The sequence below is a fragment of the Phacochoerus africanus genome, chromosome 6 (assembly GCF_016906955.1).
Source record: "Phacochoerus africanus isolate WHEZ1 chromosome 6, ROS_Pafr_v1, whole genome shotgun sequence".
Taxonomy (NCBI): domain Eukaryota; kingdom Metazoa; phylum Chordata; class Mammalia; order Artiodactyla; family Suidae; genus Phacochoerus; species Phacochoerus africanus.
In genome coordinates, this window is record NC_062549.1 from 98,916,125 (window position 1) to 98,934,148 (window position 18,024).

General features: G+C 41.9%; 1 protein-coding gene across 6 annotated transcripts in view; it reads right to left on the reverse strand.

Annotated features, from left to right (window-relative positions):
* Nucleotides 1-5,640: 5,640 nt before the first annotated feature.
* The window catches only part of RPRD2 (regulation of nuclear pre-mRNA domain containing 2), a 90,056-nt gene continuing 77,672 nt past the window's right edge, over nt 5,641-18,024 (reverse strand). For 4 of the 6 annotated variants that reach the window (XM_047784744.1, XM_047784745.1, XM_047784743.1 and 1 more), the window contains 2 exons: nt 15,774-15,974; nt 5,641-11,848 (listed from right to left, as the gene is read on the reverse strand). In XM_047784744.1, coding sequence (XP_047640700.1) covers nt 9,084-11,848; nt 15,774-15,974 — 2,966 coding nt within the window. In that variant the 3' untranslated portion in view covers nt 5,641-9,083. The remainder of the gene's footprint in view (nt 11,849-15,773; nt 15,975-18,024) is intronic. The other 2 variants (XM_047784748.1, XM_047784747.1) reach the window with 2 other exon arrangements.

The window sequence follows — 18,024 nt, forward strand, 5'->3', positions numbered from 1 at the left end:
TCTTCATTGGCTGCTGACCCAACAATACCCATGCCTATTGGTTACTACAGCTGTCACTCCAGTCTGGCCCCACCTCCAGGAACTCCGAAGCGGTATACCCCACACAGCACAAGCAGCGGTGTGGGTGGTTCCGGGTGACCGGAAGACCTAAGCTGATGCACCCAGGGAATTCCGGTACCTGCAGAGTTTCAAACCAAAGTAGCAGTAAGATATGCTGCGGCTTTAAGGACAGAAGCAGGGAAACTTAGAGAGTGGGAGAAAAACGGACCAGAAGGGGTTGTTATTTCCTTTTAACTCTAAGTTTTCTTTTACACAAGCTTCACCGGGATGTGAAGTGAAGGAAACAGGTAAGAGCATAAATTTGGAATGAGACAGACCTGGTATAAATCCTGGATCACTGCGTAATTTGGGGTAAATTAATTCCTTTTAAACTTCAATTTTCTCATCTGTAAAATGAGAATAATAATATCATTCTGGTAGTTCTCATGTGGCTTAACGAGTTAAGGATCCGGCAGTGGCCCGGGTTGGATCCCTGGTCTGGTAACTTCCACATGCCTCCGTGTGCACCCAAAACAAACAAAACAAACCAACAAAAAACCCTTAACTGTTGAGGTTAATTTTATGTAAATCGTCTAATATACTGCATGGTCCACAGTAATTGGCAACAATAGCAACAATCCATGAGAAAAAATGAGTATAACATATAACAGCTTTGAGGCTGGAGCAAAACAAAGACTTAAGACTGGAGCAAAACAAAAGCAGAGGGCACTCCTTCGGAGTCCCTTCTTACTCGGTGCTTAAAGAGGGACCTCTGCGACCTCTTAGACCGTACACATGAGGAATTTAAGATCAGAGAAGGTAAGTGATTTAAGATCAAACAGTAAGCACTGACTCTGGATTCTCAATCCAAGTCTTCTATTCTTCTACCACACCAGACTGTCTCTAGTAAGAATTTTATTCCCAATATAATTCCCCCACCACTTAAGAAAAAAAGTTCCTGACCCTAGAATCTTAGCTCTCTGCTTTCTACACAGGACCTTTGCCTCTCATTCATTCCCATCCAAGCTCTCAACTTCCTTTATGCCTTCTCTCCTCTCTCCCTATATCTATATCTAGAACATAAGACTAGATACATTTAATTTGTTTTACACAGTGAAAAATGAAACACAGGAGTTCCCGCTGTGGCACAGCAAGGTAGTAATCCAACTGTAGCCACCTCAGGTGGCTGCAAAGACTCGGGTTCCATCCCCTGCCAGAGCAGTGGATTAAGGATCCGCCATTGCCACTGACGTGGCATAAGTCACAGGTGTGGCTGGGATTCAATCCCTGGCCTGGGAACTTCCATATGCCATGAATGTGGCCATAAATTAAAGGAGAAGGAAAGAAAGAAAAAGAAAAGAAAAATGACCAGATTTGTAGTAAAGTTTGAGGGAAATGCACTTGGGGACAGCTGTGAGGTTCTTGGTAATTCCCATTAGTCCCCTCACCTGGGGGTGGGGATGGTTGGTTCTCATGTTTCCAATGGTGATGGAATCAAGGATTGTGGAGGAAGAGCTTTCAGAGAAAGATGTTTAATCTAAGTTTCCAGAGGTTCTGTTCTGCGGGAGGCAGCTGTTGATCTTAGTCACAGGCACCACTCTGCATCTTGGCTCCATATTCTGGCATGTTAGACACCCTGAAATACAAAAAGAAATAGACAAGAGTGTGGAAGAGGAAGTTTACCTGTGTGTGTGTGTGTGTTTGGGAGAAGGTAGGTAGAATTTTTAAATGGCATTCAGAAAATGTGACAACAGGCAGAATTTTTCCCATGGCTCTGCACCAAAAGGGACAGGGGAGCTGTTACACTGCAGGCAACAAAATGGTAGATGCTCAATAAATAGTTATTAAATTAAAAATGTACCAATCACTGTATTGACTTGAAACTCCAAAGGATACATATACTGACATACATGCTTTTAATCATTCTACTTTGTAAGGATATTAGAGGTATGGTGGAATAAGTAGATTACACTGTTATGGCAGCTCCCTGCACTCATCCCCTAAACATGTACTGACTGCTTACTGTGTGCAATCCCCTGGGTGATCAGGGGATGCCAATCAATCAACCACTGCATCATCACCTATGTAACCTATTTTGCAGTGGAGAGAAGGAATGTTATTCCATTCCTTTCTGTGTGGCAAGCAAGCCAGCAAGCAAGCAGGCAAGAGCAAGCTAGCTAAGGCCAACTCATTAATTAATCACTGGTTCTTCACAACTTCTGATTTGTGAATAGCATGTCTCAGCCTCAGAATTTTAACCCATTAGCCTTCCTGGGAAGTATCTATTCCTAAAACTACTCTTACCTTCCACCAGAATATCACTGAACAACTACTGTGTGCCAAGACTTGTGCTTCACTATCTCATTTAACTCCTAGAACCCCAACAAGCAGTAGCTCTTCTTAAACTCCCTTTAAAATATTGCAAATGACCCTCAGAGAAGTCAAGCCCCTGTCTGTCTGAATCCAAGGCCTGTTTTATGCCACGCTATGTTGTCTCTCTGGGACCAGGATAATGATGATGCCTCTTATTTGGTAGCACATCTCCCTTTTTCTCTCCAAGGCATACTGCTTGGAGCCTTTGGGGCCTAAGAGGCCTTTAATATAAGGGGGAGAGAGATCCAATAAAAAGCCAAGAAGAGGCATCTCATCAAATATTCCCTACCACACTAAGATGAGTTTATGAAATAATGCCAGATTTCACAGAAGTCTAGGGAAAGGGGAATCCTCAGGAAAGGGTATCCTAGACCTTTAATCAATTTTGGGGACTTCTCAGTTTTTTTCCACTTTTAAAATAGACATCTTGTTAGCTAATGCTTTGGTTGAGGAGGCATTGTTTTTCTAATCTGTATGTAAGTATTCTACCTATATGTAAGAACTCTTTCCACTGAAGGTAAATTACATTTCCCACTTGTCATCAGGATCAACACATAACTCCAAATCTCAATTCTTAGAAGAAAAATTTCCAAGTACCAAAGAGGTAGAAAAGATAGTGGAGGTAAAAAAAGAGAAATGTAAGAAGGTAAAATATATAAAAAGATTTTTATTATTGCCACCAAAAGCTTTCGAGGTGCAAAGAACTAGCCAAGTAGCTAAAGCTATAGTTAAGTGCTATGGGGAGGTTAGGTTAAACATTTTTTTCTTCCCCTTAGTAATGAAGATCTAGGATGGGGCCAAATTTTAACTTCGCTTTAGGATGCCACAAAGGGAAAGTTCAGCCAAATCTTCAGAATAAATCAAGAGGGGAAAACGTCCTACCAGGGGCATGGGGATAAACTGAACTTCGATAACAAAGCCTTTGGGTTACCTAGAAGATGTCCCTTTTCCGAGACATCTGTTGAGTCTGTAGAAGAGAGACAAGGAAACAGCTTCCTCCAACCCTACCTTTTAAATGACCCTGGTTTGTCAGGTCCAGACCAAAGGAAAAATATAAAGTCTCTGAAACACAAGAGCCAGGGCAGGGCAGGGATGTGTCAAATTTGACTGCTGAAGTCCAAAAAAAAAAAAAAAAAAAGCAAATAGCAAAGTACTCTGAAAGCAGTCCTGTATCTAGGACTATAGAAGGCTACATACAGCTATTTTCCACTACTCAATAACCAAGATTTGAGATGAATACCAATCTGTACTGCCCTTCACAATGATCGGCTTCCTAGAAAATATGGGAAGAATACTTTCTTCAATACCCCAAGAAAAATGTAGTAAGTTTCAAGTCTTATCTCCTTCTTTGCACAAATTATGCAGTACAGGACTTAATTCTTAACAAAAAGGGCATACAATGGGGAAGGGAAAGGAAGTAATTTTGCTGGAACTTCTAATTTGCAAGGAACCCCAAGAGATGGACTGGTTTAGCCCACACCTTTTTAAGTCAAACACAAAAAAACTACAGCCTGTATTTGTGTTCTTCCTGTTGAGACTGCTCACTAGCCCCTCCACCAACATCTGTGTTATCAATTTTTGACTCTTGCCACAGGACACGGGGAAAAAAAGGAACCATAAGGCAACTGTGGTTCTCAACGTTACCACCCTCTCCTCAACCTTGTAACCCTTGTAACTAAGCCTTGAAGGTTTCTCCTGTCCTCCTGCCAGCAGTTAACTCAGAAGTAACTTGATATTTAATTTTACATGTGCCTCCCTTTACTTCTACATGAGGGAAGGGAGAACAGGATGTTTACTTAAGAGCTGGTATCTCACTTACAGGTGTCCCTCTTGCAGCCTCAATGATTTAACTACTCAGCAATTGTGAATAGCAGCTGACTGGACCTGTCCACAGTTACTCATAAACAAGTATGAGAAACACCTCAATACCCTAAAACCCACTAAGATAGTGTTTGTTATTCTGTCTACACACATGAGGGACTAACTCGTCCCTCCTATACTAGACTGACTTAAATAAAAACAATTTCAGGGAAGTTAACATATTTTCAACATGCCCAGAAAGGCTGATGAGAAATTCCAAAAGCTATGGCTTCCTTGGGGGTGGAGACAGGTATCAGGTGGGCAAGTCAAGGTCTCAAGAAAGGAAGAAAGGGTGAGCCAGATTCCAGAAGCAGCCAGTACAGTGGTACACCCTACCTACTGGGTGTGTTCCTAGGCTGCTGCTATTTCTGAAGTGTCTGGTGACACGTGTAGCTTCGCATTCAAGGCTGCTATTTAGAGTGTTCTACCCTGCCAGTGACCCGGGCCTGGTCTAGATGCAGTGACTCTCTTTACCCTTTAAGCCAACATTCCATTCACTAAGCCTCACTGGGTCATGAAAAAGGGATGGGGCAAGAGAGGAGGGTTGAGTGTGGCTTCCGTATGATAGACTGTCAACATGCAAGAAGGGTAGATGTGGGCAAAGAATTGGCCAGAAGGATCCCTACCAACACCACCCCAAGTTGCTTCTTTGCTCATAACTATACGACTTTTTGAGGACATACACAAATTATCATCCACCAGTATACTCACTTCATTACCAACCACTCCCTGAACACCTCGATCTCACCCACCCATCGTCTCTTTCCAAAGCTGAATTACATAAAGGATCAAACAGAAAACCCACAAGGCCATGAAGATCTTAAGAGGCTCAGATTGCCTTCAGTGACTTTGAGGGTAGAAGTCAAAGGGGACAGCTGGACAAGATAAGTGAAAGGGGAAAAGTCAACCACACAACAAAGGAAACCATACTTTATTAAACAGGAAAACAAAAACATAATATTGGGGACAAAGAGATTTAAAAAAAAAAAAAAGGAATGGCTGGAAGAGAAGAAAGTGCAAGAGGTCACAAGGAAGGGACGAGATGGGTGGTCTGTTTGCCTCAGAACTGTGCAGGCACACACACCACCCCCTCTACCCCTCACGCACTCTCAGACCAAAAGCCAACACAACTGTTATCTTCAGAGGTATATCCAGGCTTTTCTTTCTGCTTTCTGTAGCTGGTTTCACCTTCAGCCCTGGACAGTCACGTAGGGTCTTTGCTGGAGAAAATTTAAGTTTTTCCAACCACAGGCCTGTTCCACAAAGCAGAAGTTTCAGCTCCTGGAGAAGTTCTCTCCTATTTGCACTCACCAGAGAAGCCAGGGGCCCTTGGTCAAAGCCCCAAATCTCAAAGAAAAATGTCAAACCTTTAGAACTAGTTATTTTATTAAATGATATTAATACACATTTCAAAAAAGATTTCATTGTTGTTGCCTCTAAAGCATGTACTCATTTTGTTTTCCACACTGAACACGTGAGAATATCAATCCAACATATCTAATTTTAATCTTAACAGGCACCCCAGCCCATTCAAAAAAAGGGGGCAGAGAGGAGGAGAAGGAAAAAAAAAGGGGAAAAGCAGTAATTTACAGCGGCTTCAAAACATTAACAGCTGAAGCTTAACTCTGCATGAACCAGTAACTTCAGGATTGATAGTGAATATCCTGCAATTAGGAAGTTTAGCATATTCACATTATCTAGATAGGTCTGCTGTACCATATATATCACAAACATTGTATTCCTGGGATCAGAAAGGATGAAAATTCTAGTCTCTGATCATTTTACCCTCCCCGGAAACAAACCAAATTCTATTTACTCTCAACTTTTGGGAGGGGAGCAGGGAGAGGTCTCATCTAAGCTGACTAAGAAGTAAACTCTTACAAAATACTTAAGTACTCAATTTCTCATACTGTATCACTGAGTTTTAAGTAGTACCCGTGTATTCATGACCCCCACCCACCAATTCTCTGTCTGTGATTTTACAGTGAGCACCAAGGACCTTAGTAACAACTTCACATATTCTGCTTTCATATGAATCACGTCCTTGCCAAAACACACTATGCTATGCTTTCTTTAAAAAAAAAAAATCTTGTTTATTTTTTAAAATTCAGGTTGAAATACAAAAGTCAGAGCATGGGCACGGAATTTTAAATCACAGACACAGAAAGAATAAAACCCCTTTGTTTCATGTTATGAATACCAGAATTGTCTTTTTTGTTTCACTATATCACATATATACATTGTCATCTTCATTTACTGCTGTTGACAGATTTCCTTAAAGTTAACAACTGACAGTCACAAATAAACCCTCACTCCCATCCTCAAAGAAATGCACTGAGGATTTTGTGGCGTTTAAAAAACAAAACACTCCACAGAAAACCACCCTTTAAAAGTCCGTCTTTTAAACTATACAACAAGATCTTCCTTTCATGTATTAGCCATCATGTTTTTGAGGACAACTGCCCTGCCCCAACTTTCAGGAAGCCACTTTCCTGACAACCCCGCATTTTCTGATAAAATCAAATGGTCAGAGAGCCTTTTCAAGTAAACACTACTTTTATCTTAAACGAGAGCAGCAGAAGGAATTCACATTCTTTTATTCTGGAGTGAAAAACATCCCACTTAATTTTTGGAAAAAAACAAAACAAAACAAAACAAAACCTATTTCAGTTCTGAGTCAAATAGAACTCTCCCTTCCCCACCCCACCCTCTCTTATCCTTTTTCTCTAAACAAATGTCTTAGGACTCAATATAACTTTACCGTTTCTTTGCTTTGCTACACTATATATACCCTATCCCACTTACAAGGTTATGTATCATGCAATTTTGTAGGAAGATCTATAGGGCAGAGAGGCTGGAGGTCAAAGAAAGAACAAACAGTTGGCTTAAGACCAGAAAACGCATTAGGAAGATGAATGACTTGCAGTATCCTAACCACAAAACAGACGGCGAACCCAAATAAATAACATGGATTACACAAAAACTCCCAAACTTTGATGCCCACCTGGTTTTAAAACGCTGCTCTTTATCTGGAAAGCAAGTTTATTCTGAGAGGAAGAATCAACTGTCACTACACTGTCTACTCTCTCCCATCTTTAATATTTTACTGGAAGAATCCAAAGCAATCTTTGTAATTCTTATACTTACTCCTATACTAACTTGAAAGAAAATATGAAAATTGCTAGGATTTTCTTTTACTCATATTCTTCCACTTATCTGGCTAGAGATTACCAGTGTGTACCTTGGGGTAAGATACTAAATAATAAAATACTTGTAAAGCAACATTTTCTTTTCAGTGTCCCTGGATACAAAGATAAAAACACTCAAAGTGCAGTGATTGTCTTTTTCCCATTACTAGTTGTAGAAATAGAAATAAGAAGCCTTTCAGTTCAGGGAAAAGAAACGTACTTCCTTCTCCTGTAAAATGACTAAGGGCAGAAACATTCTTCATTTCCTATTGAGAGTGGGAGGTGAGGATAGGGATTGGGCCTTGAAATGTGACAGGCTGCTATCTGTAGAGCAGGGTAATTTTGGACTTAATCAGGTCCTCCTGTTTCTCTGAAAAGATATGTATAATACCCACTTGTCACTAAGACAGGTCTGAAGAGGTAAAATATAAAGAATCATGCTACTGACCCTCTTCCTTTGACATACCAAGAACAGGGGAGAATACAGGACTAGGTCAAGGGGAAAAGAAAAAGACAAATATTTACCTTTCCCTTGTGGTTAACCTCTGTTGAAAACCACCAACAAATGTCACTTATGTTAGGGAGGCACCATGGTAAAAATGTCTACTTATTTAAAAACAAACACAGGGATAATATTTCAGTTGTACCTTTGTATCAATTGTCAACTGTAGTGATTTTCTTTCTGGCTAAAACAGAAGTGAAAACTGAGGGAGAAAGAGTCAAGAAAGAAAAGCAGGAAGCTAGAGCTTGGTGCAAGATGTGTGAAACTACCTCAGAAATGTTTCCTTGTTTATGACAGATAGGCAGGTCACAGCATACCATTAATGGGTTCCTTTCTCTATATTGTAGTTACTTCTTATTTTGACCTTGAAATAAAAAAAATCCTTTTTTACTAGGATATGATTTTTTACTAGGTTACAATCCTTCCTCAAAGTTACTGCCTAATAGCACTTAAGAAGCTGACTTTAAAAATAACAAAAACACTCTAGATTTTAGGAGAAACGTAAAGAACTCAACTTCAAAATGCCTTTAAAAAAAAAAACGAGAAACTTGAAAGGTCCAAGGTCTCCCACATTTCCTCCCCTGCAGCATCTCTTGACTGTCAGCTGGCATATGCTGAGCATAGAGGGAGGAGAGCCACACTGGTTATAGCAGTAACTGAACTGGAAAGAGAAAGGGACGGGGATCCTTCCATTGACTACTTGATAAGCCAAGTCCAAAATAACATCCCAACATTGCACATGTTATTAACTGTACTGATGGAAGTTTTATTTCAAATGTAATAATACTCTTCAATAGGTGGGATAAAGTAAGATTTGTTTTCCTCCCCACCCCTCAACCCCCCAGCCCAATGAAGTAGTTTTGCTTGTATTTCTTTGCCCCCCACCCTTAAAATACAAATAACTTGGAGAAGGTAGGTATAAGAGCAGTGAGAGGGAGAACTGGATGGAATAGTGAAATGTAAAGCATATATGACTTTTTAATTTGGAAGGGAGGCCCTTTGTCATAATAAAAAAAGAAAAAAAAATCAAAGGAGGAAAAACAAACAAGGAACAATAATAAACCAAACTCCTACTTCCAATGCTCTCTAGACTGTTCAAAATGCCTTTCCCTTAGTTTCCATCAGTACCTGGGAGGGAAGAATGGGCGTTTTGGTGCAAAGAACGGAGGGCCCCTAGCGAAAGGTGGCCTGGGTCTCTTTAAGCTGTGGAAAGGGTCTCTGCTGAGAAAAGGTTCCCTAGGCCGAAAGTCTGGCCGGGGACTCCGCAAGATCATCCCACTCCGGCTGATGGCGTCTCTGTGTGAGGGACCCAAGGGAGGCCCACTGCTGCTGTTGCTGCCTCCCCCACCTCCTCCTCCATGGGCTGGGCCCAAGTGCTCCAGAGAATGGGAAGGTAGGCTGAGGCTCTCGCGTACACGGCTAAGGCCAGGGCCGTTGAGGTCCCGCTGGGTAGGGCCCCCATGGTCCCTGGGTCCTGGGAGCACCCCAAAATGATCAGCCAAGGTCCCTTGAAGGAGGGAACTATGGTCCTTGGGAAATACTGCCACAGCCCCTGCCACTCCGTGCTCTGCCAGTGGTGGGGTTGGGAAGGGTACAACCCCAGAATGGTCAACGGTAGGTGGAGGAGGAGGTGGAGTAGAAAAAGGGACACCACTCCCAGCACTGCTGCTATGTTCCCCAGGGGGTGGAGGAGGGGGTGGGGTAGGGAAAGGAACTCCGCTGTGCTCTCCAGGAGGTGGGGCAGCATGGGCCAGTGCTGCCTCCTTTGTGAAGGGGTTCGAAAGATCCACAGAGGGTAGATGAGTGGGTGCATCTCGAGAGAAGATACCACCATGATCCTTAGAAGGGGCAGGTGGGGCAGATGATGGCCCCACTGGCTCTCTCTGGAAGGGTGTCCCATGTTCCAAGGGGGACGGGGGGAGATGATGCTCAAATGTTGAGTTGAAACTGTTGGAACGAAAGCTGCCGACACTTTCCTGAAATTGGGGTGCCCGTTCCTTGTACGGTGCTGTTTTAAAGCCAGTGAGGCCTCCGCTGCCCCCACCCCCAAGGGATGCCAACTCAGAGGCACTTGAGGGACCATTGTCAAACGAGCCGCCTGAGGTGCTCAAATCAAACCAACCCACCCTTGAAGCCTCACGCCCATGTCCTCTATTTCCCTTCCCAGGAACTCGGATGGACTCTACAGTCTGTATTGGCTCCCCTGACATCCTCCTATTGGATGCATTATGATAACCCAAGGTTTCTATAGGGGCCCCCTTCTCTTCGGTACTATCAGGCAAGTCTAAGCAGGAGGAGGAGACTCGGGTTTCTATACGGTAGTGCTCTTCTTGTTGCTGATCAGTGGCTGCCAAGCTGGGCTGGGTGAGGTTTGAGAGACTGACAGCATCACTTGCAGTGCCCTTGCTGGGGGCCTGGCCAAAATGCTTATCATCTGAGGGCTTTCGTGAGGCGTTTTTAAGCATATTCTTAAACTCAATCGTCGATGTGGTGGAAATGGTGGAGGCCAGGACTTTCTCCACACCTGACGTGGGTGGGTGGCCCGTGGGAGCGGCAAGGGTATTCTGCGGAGAGAAAAGGGAACGATGTGGGACTGGGTGAGGAGAGTCTGGGTACTGCTTCTGTGGCAAACTGAGATGCCCAGTGGTAGACTGAGACAAGCTATTGTGGTTGGAGTCGGGGGTGAAAAATGAATCATTCTTACTCGGTGAAGGTGACCGGTCAGACCCAGGTTCATTCCCTCTTATGCTGAAGGCACCAAATAGCCCAGGGGAAGATGACAGACGGTCACAGTTCTCACTAGAGTCCAGAAGGGCCCTTACAGATGGAGGGAAGGCAGATTTGACCCCAAATTCTTGGGCCCTGTGGCTGTAACTGGACAGGATTGGCTGGTACTCGGTGGTATCAGAAAGCTTGCTTGATTTCAGGATAGATTTGGCCGGTTTCTTCTCTAGGTTCATCATGGCAGAGGGTGGAGGCCCTGAATACTCAAAATCTCGGTAATCTTCATCTTCCTGGAAAGAAGTATCTGGATAGAATTTCTCCTGTGAAGAGTCCATCAGGGAAGATGGTCTCTCCATCCCATCAGACGGCTGCTTATAGGGTGATTCACTGCCCAAACCAAAGGGCCGATATGTAGATAGAGAATTGGAGAGCTCTCGAGGGTAGCTTTCCTCTCTCCCAGGGGGTGGTGATCTTGTACTGCTGGGCGTTGAGGAACCAGGGCTAATGATCTTGGAAAGCAGGGACATGGTATCTACACTGCTGGATGTGGGCTTGTCCATCATCTCATCTTGGGTGGGCGTCCCACTCCGTTCATCCCGCACAGGGGTTCCATCAATGTTGTCAATTGACGTGCTAGTAGGGCCACGCTGGAAGTCTGACGGATGGCTTTCAGTTGGGGCACTGGACCCCAAACTGCTCAGGATTGGGATGTTTAAGTTTAAGCCACTGAAACCAGGATTACCTTTTAAGAAGTTGTGAATCTTCATTTCCAGGCTTGGGGAGGTGGACTCGGACTCCAGCTTTGGCTTGGAGATCTCTGAAGATTGGCACATGGCAACTTCAGTAGGTGGGGCAGCAGGGCTAGTATTGTGGGTACTTGTAAACCCCAGAGTGTTGGATGGGAGCTTGAAAGTAGTGCTTGGGAGCCCTGGGCTTTGCCCAATCGAGGCCTTGCTGGCTGAAGTTGAAGAGACTTCAGAAGTTGATGAATTAGGAGAATAGCTGAAGCCTTTGGAAATAAAGGATTGGGTATTGGAGGGTAAATTTCTTCCTTTTATGTTAGAGACTGTGGTGTTGGCGGGGGACGCTGAAGTGCTCTGGGATGCAGCTTCGCTGGATGGAACTGGGTTCCCAGTAACACTCTGAAGTAAAGATGACAGGCCTATAGAAACAAAGATTAGAGGAATTAAAAAGAACAACTCTGTAGCTTACAATGAAAACAATGTAGATTAATTGGATATTCTCATTCATTCCAGTGGGAACCAGATAGACACTAAAATACTAGATCAAAGGGAATCCAGACCAAATAAGCAATGGCTAAATGTAATAGAAAACACTGGATCTATTTATTAATATAACGAGAGCAAATTACTGAAATGTTTCTAGTAGTCATGAAACAGGTCCAACATGACACAATAAAAGGCAACAGGAAGGGGGAGATTTTAGTGTCAGAATCATTCACAGTTGAAACAAGACAAAGCAGGAAAAGAAAGGGGGCAAAATTATTCTTAAAATAACACTTTAAGCCAATATTTCTAAAAGTCTGGTCTGTAGAACTGTTTCTCTAAATACAAATCTATTTATTCTGCCCTACGCTTCCTTTTCATCCTCCATAATTGTCTTTAATAAGTTAATGTATACTGCTATTCTCGGGAGAGAGACAGCAATATGCAAATTGTAGGAATTTATTTGAACAGGGATTTTTTTTTCAAGGAGCATCTCTTGCTAGACTGGTGTTACCTATGGGGAGACAAAGCTTTGGTTGTAAAATTTTTGGATGCAAAATGTAGCAATAATAAATATATAAACATACACCACAAAGACTTAGAAAGCTAGACCATGGGGACACTGATTTTTTCATAAGAAAACATACAATCCCATCATGTAGGTTGAAAACTTCCAAAGACAACTGGTCTACCTGGGTTGCCATTGATGAGATTCAACCCTACTCACTGATAGACAAAACCCTCTCAGAAGGACTGAGAAATACTTCTTTGGAGCAAAGGAAGGCTGAAATCCATTCAAGCAAATTACTCCTGTAGAAAATTTCTTATGAAAATAACTGAAATATTATTTTGTTATGAAAATAACAAAGAAATAACAGATCCTTTAAATCCAATCATATTTTAGAAAATACAATTTCTTTTTCTTTTTTTTGGTGTGTGTGTCTTTTTGCTATTTCTTGGGCCGCTCCCGCGGCATATGGAGGTTCCCAGGCTAGGGGTCGAATCGGAGCTGCAGCCACCAGCCTACGCCAGAACCACAGCAATGCTGGATCCGAGCCACGTCTGCAACCTACACCAGAGCTCACGGCAACGCCGGATCGTCAATCCACTGAGCAAGGGCAGGGACCGAACCCGCAACCTCATGGTTCCTAGTCGGATTTGTTAACCACTGCGCCACGATGGGAACTCCAAGAAAACACAATTTCTGATCACAAATGAAAACTTTTTATGTATATTTCACCTGAGTTTATGGCTTTCAGTCATATACTAAAACTTTCCCTTCATAATGATATGCTGAAAGAAAATATTTCATATACTTCAATAAATGTTTCTTCAAAACTTTAATTTTCATTCATAATCGCTAGGAGATTTAAGGACTAAAGAATTTTAAGGTCACACCATCCCTGAAACATTTTCAAATGCCATCAACTTCTAAATGATGCATGGTTTTTATAATTTCCAAAATTTGATAACATCCAAATAATCAAAATACTGTTGATTTTAGTTATTATCCTCCTGGAAAAAAAAAAAACAACCCATATTTCATTTCCAGAAAGTGCTATGGTTATTTAATCCTCCCCCCAATAGTTTAATTCTTAGTAGTCACTGCTTTTACCAAAACCAGATGTCTTCAAGTACCAAAAAGTGGTATGTGATAATACCATATGATTTTAAAAAAGATATTTTAGCAGCAACTGTGAAGCTGTGAAAAACCAGCCAGGGGACACTGGATCTCATTGTTCTCCCAGCTCTTTGACTCTCCCACAAAGCCCCTCAATAAAATAGACTGATGCCCCCTCCCTCAAAAGACATTTTAACGTATCTTTCAGATGTGAAATAAATTCCTCAAAAGACCATTTTATTATCGTAGATACTACTCAGATTTCTGGCAATAGGTGAAAGAGTCTCCTACCACTAAGAATTACTTTTCTTCAATCTTAAACCACACTATAGCTCTTTGCCCACTGAAGTCATTCTTTTGTGTTGAAAATCCATCAATAAGGGCTATGGGTGACACATGCAGAGCAAAGTTCTAAGTGATTTCCCTTACAGTGTTTGAAGAAAGGTAGCTATGTAAGTTGTTGGACACAACTCTTTTAAAAATCAAAGAGAATTCCACTTTCCATAAGGAACTGAAAGGTGATGAACTGCCCTGTTATTCCACAAAGCTTGCTTCCTGAAATTTCTACTTCTCATTTCATCACAACACACCTAGTTCGGTTCAAATTTTGTCTGATAAGAAGGTCCACTTGATACTGTCATTAACAATCTGCTGAAAGAAAAGCTTCTTCTTTAAAATTAATATTATATCTATATATGAAGGTAAAATACAAATGAGTTTAAGACTTTTACTGTAACTACAGGAAGGTGATAGAAGAGGAACTAAAGGGAGAAATCATAAACATGCCAATCTCTCAAACTAATTATCCCTGAAATAAATGGTAAAAGATGTACTGTAGTATTACCATTAATTCTTTACTGCTGACACCACTATGTAGGGATGTGGATTATTATTTAACAGCATTTAGCTATGTAACAAAATTCTCTTACATTGCAAGACAAAGCTCACTATGATACAGTGCTTGGTGAATCCAGTTACAGAACAGTTTAGGAAGTAAGAAAATTAAGATACCTGTACTGCTGCTCTCTATTCACATAAAGCAGGACTTTTCAACCTCAGCACCACTGACATTTTGGGCTGGATACTTCTTTGTTGTTGAGGCTGTCCTGTGCATCGTAGGATTAAATAGCTTTCCTGGCTTCTACCCATTAGATGTAGTAGCACCCCTAACCCCAGTTGTGACAAACAAAAACGTGTTCAGACAAGGCAAATATCCCCTGGTGGCTCCTAGCTGAGAACTACTGATACAGAGTAAATCACCATTGAAGCAGTTTGTAATTTATTGCATAATTATACCGAGGTTGCTATCTGGAGGGTCTGAGAACAGAGAACAAGGTAAGTCTTACGAAAAAAATGTTAGAAGCAGACAATTTTAGGCTCAAAACAGATAATTAGCAAAGCTGAATGGAGAGGTTCAAAAAAGGTAGAGATAATAGGTAGAAAGAAAACAAAAAAATTACGTTATCTATAGAGGCCTCTACAAAACATCAGGACATAGAAGAGATAACCATGGTTCATAAGAGTTCTGATAGTAGACCGATCTTTCTCACTGCCTTTTGTTTCAGTTAACATTAAAATATGTAAACCTCAATATAAACTAACCTGTACTAAGAGGCGAGGTTGGGGTAAATGGTCTAAGTGAAAGAATACTGGACTCCCGTAGGGAAACCTTTTAGTCTCAGCTCATCATTGAACAGACAGATGTATGACCCTCCCCCTTCCTTTTTTTTTTTTTTTGCTTTTTAGGGCTGCACATGTGGCATGCGGAAGTTCCCAGGTTAAGGGTCGATGGGAGCTGCTGCTGCCGGCCTACACCACAGCCACAGCAACATGGGATCCGAGTCTTGTCTGTGGCCTACACCACAGCTCACAGCAACGCCGGATCACTAACCCACTGAGCAAGGCCAGGGACTGAACCACATCCTCATGGATACTAGTTGAGTTCTTAACCTGAGCCACAATGGGCACTCCTAGATGTGTGACCTTAAGCAGGTCACATCACCTCTCTAAGCCTTAATTTGTTCACCTGAAAAGGAAAGGATAAGACTAGATAATATTCAAAGTCTCTTTCAGCTTTGACATTCCATAATTCTATAAATGCCAGCTCGTACATGGTAAAGAGAATAATGAATTAACTATAATACACATTTCATGGCTTTGGAGAACTCAGAAATGGAATCCAGGATTAAGCCAGAGACAAACATTCACAATTCAAGTCTCTCTGGCACGTGTCAGTTTACCTTGCAGTGCAGGGGCTGACTGTGTCTGGGTTTTGGAAAGAGCAGACAGAATGCTCTCTGGGGTGATCTCCACCTTCGAGAGGATATTTGCCAGAGGGTTGTGAGATGTTGTCGTGGCAGGTACAGGTGTTTTCAGGCCACTGGTGAGGTTGCTGGGACTTGTAGGAGTTCCTGGAGAAGGTCTTGATGCAGGACTGACACCTGGTGGCAGAAAGATTAACTCAAGAAAATGCAATTCAAAATGATCATTCATGACACTTCCCTGTCACTTAATCGGTCTGGTATGTTTGTTTAACAGAAATTTTATGACTGTTCCATCTTGTACAAATAAAAAAATCTGAAAATCAGATTAAGACATGCTCCCATCTAACTGGAACACCCTTAATTAAATATATTAATTTTTTTCATATGTATTCTTTTGTTTTCAGAGCCCCAATAAAGATTAAAGAACCTATTTTTTTCTCTATTAAATGGAAGATACATATCAGAGTTCTGTTGGTGTTCAACAAACACTGATGGCTAATTACGATCAGAGCCACTGTGCTGTATAACTTGGCCAATGTATACTTCTATGTAATAAATAAGTTATTTCCTTTTTTTTTTTTAAATCTTTTTTGTCTCTTTAGGGCCGCACGCATAGCATATGTAGGTTCCCAGGCTAGGGGGTCCAATCAGACCGTTGCTGCCGGCCTACGCCACAGCCACAGCCACATGGGATCCGAGCCATATGACTTCAACCTATACCACACCTTTCACCTACACCACAGCTCACAGCAACACCAGATCCTTAACCCATGGAGCAAGACCAGGAATAGAACCCGCCACCTCATGGTTCCTAGTCGGATTTGTGTCCACTTGCACCACGATGGGAACTCCAATTTATTTCCTTTTTTGGGAGGGGGGGGTTGTTCTGTTTTTTCTTTTTGTGTTTTAAGGCTACAGCCATGGCATATGGAGGTTCCCAGGCTAAGGGTCGAATCAGAGCTGTAGCTGCCGGCCTGTACCACAGCCACAGCCGCACAGGATCCGAGCCGTATCTGCGATCTATACCATAGCTCACAGCAACACTGGATCTTTAACCCACCAAGTGAGGCCAGGGATTGAACCTGCATCCTCCTGTATGCTGGTCAGATTTGTTAACCACTGAGCCACAATGGGAACTCCCAATTTATTTCTTTTTGAAATGGACTTTAAAATGGGGTTATATAGCAACCTTTACATTTTTACATTTTATTTTATTTTATTTTATTTTTTTGGTCTTTTTTTTTTCTAGGGCCGCACCCGCGGCATATGGAGGTTCCCAGGCCAGGGGTCAAATTGGAGCTATAGCCATTGGTCTACGCCAGAACAACAGCAACATGGAGTCCAAGCCATGTCTGTGACCTACACCACAGGTCACAGCAATGACGGATCCTTAACCCACTGAGCAAGGACAGGGGTCAAACCTTCAACCTCATGGTTCCTAGTTGGATTCGTTAACCACTGAGCCACAAGGGGAACTCTACATTTTCACATTTTAAAATACTGGGTAGGTTTTTGGGTTTTTTTGTCTTTTTGTCTTTTTAGGGGCACATCCTCGGCATATGGAGGTTCCTAGGCTAGGGGTCTAATCAGAGCTGTAGATGCCGGGCTATGCCACAGCCATAGCCATGCCAGATCTGAGCCTCATCTGCGACCTACACCACAACTCACGGCAATGCCAGACCCTTAACCCACTGAGCAAGGCCAGGGATCGAACCCGCAACCTTGTGGTTCCTAGTCAGATTCATTTCCATCGCACCATGATGGGAACTCCCAGGTAGGTTTTTAACATAGGAAAAAGGGTATATATCTAAAGATAAAATAATTTTTCATTTTTAATGATCAAAAATATAATCAGAATTTCACAAAGATAAAATAATTGATAAGCAAATAAAATAAATTTAACTGTGTCTTAATCAAAGGAATGCAGGTTAAAACAATTTTTTTAAGATTGAATTTGAAAAAGATTAAAATAAAATAGTGTTGAAGAGGTTGAGGCCCAATGGGAACTTTGGCAAATAAAATAGTACCTTTTTTGGAGATAATTTTAGTTATAATATGAAAAAACGTAAAAACCTACATGCTGCTTTTTTGTCTTCACCTTTTAGAAATAATTATTTATGAAAAAAATTAAATAATTACGATTTTCTTCAAAATAATCAAGATTGGTAAGTCACAGCAGAAACAAGATTGGCCATGTGTTTGTACTATTGAAAATCAGTGATGAGAA